This window comes from Aquila chrysaetos, chromosome 3, assembly GCF_900496995.4.
Source record: "Aquila chrysaetos chrysaetos chromosome 3, bAquChr1.4, whole genome shotgun sequence".
NCBI lineage: Eukaryota > Metazoa > Chordata > Aves > Accipitriformes > Accipitridae > Aquila > Aquila chrysaetos.
The window spans coordinates 20,281,012-20,287,637 of NC_044006.1; the positions used below are offsets into that span (position 1 = coordinate 20,281,012).

General features: G+C 40.1%; 1 protein-coding gene across 1 annotated transcript; it reads left to right on the forward strand.

Annotated features, from left to right (window-relative positions):
- The first annotated feature begins 1,945 nt into the window (after window positions 1-1,945).
- On the forward strand, window positions 1,946-6,184 carry LOC121233200 (probable G-protein coupled receptor 141). Its single transcript, XM_041122622.1, has 3 exons — window positions 1,946-2,017; window positions 2,151-2,394; window positions 5,239-6,184. Exon 3 carries the CDS (start codon window positions 5,266-5,268, stop codon window positions 6,127-6,129), a length of 864 nt encoding a protein of 287 aa, XP_040978556.1. The 5' UTR covers window positions 1,946-2,017; window positions 2,151-2,394; window positions 5,239-5,265; the 3' UTR covers window positions 6,130-6,184.
- The last annotated feature ends 442 nt before the right edge of the window (window positions 6,185-6,626 follow it).

Consider the following 6,626-nt stretch of genomic DNA (forward strand, 5'->3'; position numbering starts at 1 on the left):
GTCGCATTGCGTGGGGCTAGTCCTAGAAACACAGAGTTCTGAGAAAAGCTGTGGGGCTGAAAACAAAGGGAATTAAGTTTGACAAGGAGAATGGGTGGCAGCATGTTCAAGAAGAAAGGAAAGTGTTTGAGACCAGGAAAAGGTTATGCCATCAGTGCCAGATCTTTGACTCACATGTGGCGCTCTGCAGCTGCCCCAAGTACAATGGCACTTTAAAGCCAGCATTATCAATTTTCTGGAATCATGTAAAGCAGCAACAACATCTACCGGTTTTGGAGGGCAACTAGACCAAATAGTAGGATATAACTATTTCATAAATTGTCTAACTTACCTCTAAACTGCTATGTACCAGCACAGGAGAATAATGACAAGCTCCTGAACTTGTAATAATAAATCTCATCTCCTTGCACCAAACCCAAGAAATAACAGTTTTGTTTCAAAAGACAAGTCATAGCCTGCCTCTGATGTACTTTGCCAAATTCCTCCACAGAAACCCATGATATATTGCTTCTGCTTATATAAACCATAACGTCTACTTTTGAGGCATATTAAATAGGTATGACTGAGGCAACTATGTTATTATTTCTAATAAACAGAGAAGCCAAATAGCCTCTTCCATCCTGACAAACAAAGCCTGAGAAACCTCTCAAACAAATCTGCAACAAAATAAGTAGAAGATTAGTCCAAGAATCTCAAATCTCCTGCTAACCTTGTTGACCATTTACTAGTTGAAGTTATTAAATTCCTCATGCTGCATGGGTCAGTGGGATTCGCACATTAAAGGGATTATCCTGCAAGTTCACTAACCATGGACTATGATTTGCTCACTTTCCAGCACCTGTGACTCACGTCTAACAGAGTGGGAGTAACAGAGCAAGAACCGTGATTGCATCTGCAATCACAGAAAAAGCAGTATGCTAGACCATAACACAGGTATTCCCTATCTTACTGTTGTTTATGACTCTGACCTATATGTAGCTCAGTTCTTATAAGTAACTAGCAATAGAGGGTTTAATATTAATAAATAATTGAAATTATCAGCAATTATGACCCTAGGTTGGAAGTAGCTAAAACTGAAAACCTGTCCAATAACACAAGGTAGCACAGTTTTATGGTTGTTCCTAGAGAGAATGGAGCTCTCAAGCTCATATGTGAAACCTTGGTTGCTATTATACTGACCAGCAAACATAAAATTTTCTTAAAAAGTGACACAGAAAGCAGAGGAAATCGTGCAGAAATAAAATGAAACCAAGAACTTAGAGTTCTGCTGTGGATCTAGCCCCTGCTTGAAGGAAATCTGCTACACCCATGAATAGGCACAGTCAGTGGCACTTCCACAGAGACTCATCCCATGTCTGAACATCCAACAGGCCTTGTTCTTCTTCTCTCAGCTGTTGCTTCTCCTTCTGTTTCATTTTCTCTTCTTAATAATTTAAACCTTCACCTTTCTTCTTTGTCTTCTGTTTACCCCAGTGTTGAACCAGACATGCCCAGTTCTTTCCTTCCTTAAAGTCTGTTTGTGATGCTAGTCATGACCTGGATCTCTGATGTGTATATATGCATTTCTCTTTCAACCTTTATTCTTACTGCTGGTCAAGGCAAACTATGTGCTGACAAAGTAAGAAGCAAAAGCAAGATCTGAAAGTTCATTTGAACAGGCTGATGTGACTCAATTTCCTTTTGTACCCAAATGAGAAACTAACCTAAAACTTAAGACCTAGATCACAGAGCAGAGGTGAGTTTTTTGTTGGTTGTTTTTTTTTTAATAGAAGAACGTGAAAATGAAATGTTAACACACGGAACAGCTTCAACATACAACCTTCAAGGAACATTTCAAGGACAAAGCAACTCAGAGGTATGAAACATCAATTGAGAAGTTCCGTTTCTGACCCCCAGCAGTTTCAGCTTCCGCCAATTGGCGCCCTCCCCAAGGTGACAAGAGAATTATCTATGCAACACCTTTGCAGGAGTTTTGGCATCTCTTTACATTCAAAGAGCTCAAAATGGACTCAGCAAGGTAATAGAGTGTGCAAGGCGATTGATCTCATAGCCTGATTTGGCTTTATCTGGAGTGCTGGCTGTCACATAGCAGCCATTTCAGGAATGCAGTTTCTTCATGTCTCTTCTGCATTTTTTCTTGGTGGTTCAAGCTTTGTGGATTGCTTCAGGTCCTGTGGACAGAGCACAAGGCTGCACGCATTTCCCTGCTTTACCCAGAGGCTGTGGATGTAGTTTCATGATCACTCTAACCCGTTGAAACCATCGGTGTCCAACACCCAGGCTGTTCCTTTCTGCAGAACGAGCTGATCATTTTGCCATCCAAACTCTGTTGCTACCGTTGTCAGGCAGCAGCCTGTCCTTATGTGGGATTAAGTGATGCTGGAACCACACCTGGTGAGTACCATTATTCAGGTAGCTGTTGTCCTTCAGTGCTCTGTCTGCTGGAGCAATTGCATATTTCTCTTACCCCAAGCCCATGAGTATATGCAGTCTCCAAAATGGGCATCCCTTCTGTTCTGAATCCTGGTCTAGATGAAACGGTAACTGGTCCCTCAAAGCTTTCAGAGTTTATCCTGAGAATGTCTCACAGACTGCTGTCTCCACATTCTTGCTCAGCCTCACAGCTCTTTCTGTTTCTCTCCCTGACTTTTAGTGCCCTTGGTTTTTAGAGTCTTTGTATTTATTTACTTCTAATACTTCTACTCCTTCACATCTTTTTCTTCCTAATGACTGTACTTAATAATAGGAGAGAAGCCTCTTGGAGGGAACCATCCTCACATCCACAGCAGAGGATGACTGCATGATGGCGGGAGCAATCCTAGTTCAGCCCTGCTGGAATATTGTTTTTATGTTATTGCTCACAAAATCTTGTGTGTTGTCCTTTTGTGTTTGAGTACTGACGACTCTGACTGTGGTCTAGAAGTCTAATTGAAAAATAAACTGCGCTAACATTTTTCTGTTTAATGTCTAGTCAAGAAACTGCTTTTTTATGTCTCTAGAAGAACCCTGACTCAGTGCTTTCCTTTTCTTAGTGAGCTACCTTATACTAATGATATGGTTTGGGGTCAGCATTCATGCCTGCAGTTCAGACATAATCTTCAAGTGCCGCTGGCCTCTGCATGTCTTTTTTTAACAGCAGGAACACTTAAGTCACTTTTCATATATGTCTGAAGCTTATTTTACTTATAATATTTAAACAGTGAGTAATCTCCTCTGAATTCTTGAAGATCTAATAGCATGTTAGAGTGAAATCTTTTCTTAACTCTGCTAAATGGTTTGTTATTCTTGCACATTTAGCTTAATTATTAAACATAAAACAAGTTCAGGGCAAAAGTGCATTTATAATGAAAAATCCTCTGCTCAGCTCCATATTTCGTCACTTGTTCAGTGGCATTTCTTACTTGCTTAGTAGCAAAGCCCAATAACTTGCAGCAGTCATACAGCTCTGGGAACCACTGCCCATCTGAGCTTTAAAACTAACCAAATTGTGGGCAGAAATAGTCCTGACGCATGGGTCTGTCTGTCGTACATGTCCGAGCACAGCGATGGTCTGACAGCTCAGCAGCTTTTCAGCAGTTCTCATTGCATGAACAAAATAGTATTAGATGTTGAATGTATGTGATTGCTATCGCAGTAAAGCAAGAAAAAGGCTTGTGCCTTCCTGTGTGTGGGCTGAGAAAACCCTCAACCGTTTTTGGTCACACGGTAATACCAAAGGCTCTTTTTTTCACACTGGTTATACATGCCATGTGCTATGGATGTGTGAAATGGCAAATAAGGGGAAAGTCACAAAAATAAGAGATTATAAGGTAAAATTTAAGTATTTTATTTCTATAAATAGTGAAAAAAACATAATCTGTTTCTGACTAATATAAAATGTTGGCATCTAGGCTATAACTATGCTGTTTATAACAACAAAAAGATTGTACCCTCTTAAAGCCAGTCTGAAATGCTAACAATATACATTGGAAAATGAATTTGTGTCAAGAGCAAAAAGTCATCTTCTTAAAGCTTGTGAAACTTTTCTTATAGCAAAGTTTCTGGGAAAGCAAATTTCTCATGCCTGTCTCAGGAATATTAGGTGGGTGTACAATTTTAACTATTTAAATGCTTCTAAGATCATGCATTTTAAAAGGGAGTGAAGAGAAAGGTTTATATCAGTCTTGGACACACTCCAATGGCCTTCTAAAGATGCTTTGCCTGATGCTTCATAAATAAGAAGTTTCTCTGAAAATGTTTTGCAGTTGCAGTCTATCATTCTACAGATGAGCGCAACAGAATTAAGAATCGCCGATTAAAACAAGTTTACTGATTTCAAACTTCAAAGGAATCAGAAGGAGAAGACACTGCTTTTTTAAAAGGCCATTTTTCAGCTCTTTGTTCTTTTGAAACTCTTTGTAAGGTAAGGACAGATTTCATTAGCAAAGTATGCATGTACCCTGCATGCTATCCCCATATACTTGTACCAAAATCTGTATGCAAGCCCAAACAACCGAACAGTCTGCATTTTGCCTTAAGTCTAAGTAAGAATGCAGCTGTAATGTGGCTATGTTCAACAAGTGCCAATAGGATTTTATCTTTCAGAAGATTGTTCCCAAATTAATTTTTAGCTTTTCTTCACTTTTCATAGCAGAGTAGCTCAGGAGAAATTCTGTAGCAAAAAGACTTAGAGCTAAAGCAAGAAGAAATTGAATTTTCATCTGCAGGTCTTTATTTTCAGTGTGTTCTATGTATCTAGAAACTGAAACTGTTGCTGCATTATGGGTGTCCTGCACCCATCCAGCAACATGCTAAACAGATGGCTCAGGTGTCTTCATAAAGTACCTACAAATTATAGGTACAACCTCTTCACATTTCAGTATTTTTCCCACCCTCAATTTTAGCTTTATAACAGTAGTGCAGATTAAACTTGTATAATTTACAGACAGTGCCTTCGCTATTTCAAATGGCTTAATCTAGAGGCAAATAATAATAATAAAAAATCCTAGAATGCAGTTTAGTAAATTAAAAACTCACTCATAATTATATAAAATGTGGTTTTAACACTGAGAGGCATGGGTTATTGCTGTCATATACAGTATGACAACACTTATAAGGTTGTATACTACATGGGATAACATCATTTCAAACACAGGTCAGTAAAATGTCCCTACATGAATCTGTGACATTCTGTAGTTAACAATAAAGGAAGCAACAAAGAAAACATGTGTTTTCAAAATTCCCATTTTTCACTTTCAGTAACCTTTGAAAGAGGATCTTAGGAGGATGCCTAACAGCAGTGTAACCCAGCAGAACCATTCCTCCAACGAGACACTGCTGGACACCTCAGAGAGGCTCCGCACCATTCTTATAGCCCTGTACATCATTGACCTGGCTGGTGGCACCCTCGGGGTCATCATGATGTCCCACCAGTTGTTTCAAAGGAGACCACAATCTGTGATGACCGTTATCATCATCAGCCTCCTGGTGCTGCACACCTTTATGCTACTCAGCATCCCCTTCCGCCTCAGCTATTACATTTTACAGGAATGGAAATTCGGGAGGTTCGCCTGCAAGCTAGCAAGCGCCATCATCTACCTCCACATGTACACCACCTTCATGTTTTACGTGGCTATCATCATAATACGCCTCTTCCGACTCGAGTTTAGGAAGTGCTACACTACAACTGGGGTGGCTGCTGTCTGGCTGGTGGGAGCGTTGGTGGTCACTCCCGTTCTTTTCTCGTACTATGGCACCTCTAGGACATACCTCTCCTCAGAATGCTTTCAGTTCCACAAGGAGATACAAGAGGTGCCCATGGTGATCATAAACTACTGCTTGGTTGGGATTTTGGTGGCAGTTTGTGCTGTGCTCACTGTAATCCAGTTGTCTGTGATCTTTAGACTGGCTGTGAAATACTGGCCTGACATCAACTCCCATGTGGAATTCAGGGCTCAGGCAAAGAGTTTCTTCTTCATCTTGGTAACATTAGTGTGCTTTATGCCTCATCATGTATTCAGAGTATATTACATCCAAAACTGCCACTTGGATAAGGACCATAAACTACTCCCATACAATGAAATTTTTTTAGCTTTAACAGCAATGTGCTGCTTGGATATGTTGTGCTTCATAGCAGGAATAGCCCACTGAACTGTGAACTACCAGGAAATCCAGCTGCAGTGTGTCAATCCCGGCTTTTGGCAGAAATAAAACTGTGTCGGGACTTTGCTGAGCTAGGGAGACAGCTGAGTTTTCAGCATGGCTGTACTGGTCTGTAGCATTATCTGGCTAGTAAGATCCATCTTTCAGAAGCTACTGGTTTTTGTCTTCTCTCTTGAAGGCAGACACATGAGTCTTACTCTAGTCTTTGACCTAAGAGTCATGCCCTGAAGCTTCATTAAGATTTTCCTCAGCTGTCCCTCTCTAACAATTACAACACAAGTATCCATTCCTTTCTATATTTTTCCTTAAAGTGTCTCAGTAACAACAACACACTGTGGCCAATAAGTTGTCCATTCTGAAGGTCTAACAAGTTCTTCTGGCAATTGTGATACTGAAGGGAAGAGAGGGAAGAAAGAAATTCCTTTACAGGTTTTTTGTGCTAGTGATGTTAGATAGCAGGGACATGAACTCTATGCAAATAAAAA

Excerpts from the sequence above, each read along its gene's own strand:
- LOC121233200 (XM_041122622.1), top strand. The coding sequence starts at position 5,266 with ATGCCTAACAGCAGTGTAACCCAGCAGAACCATTCCTCCAACGAGACA.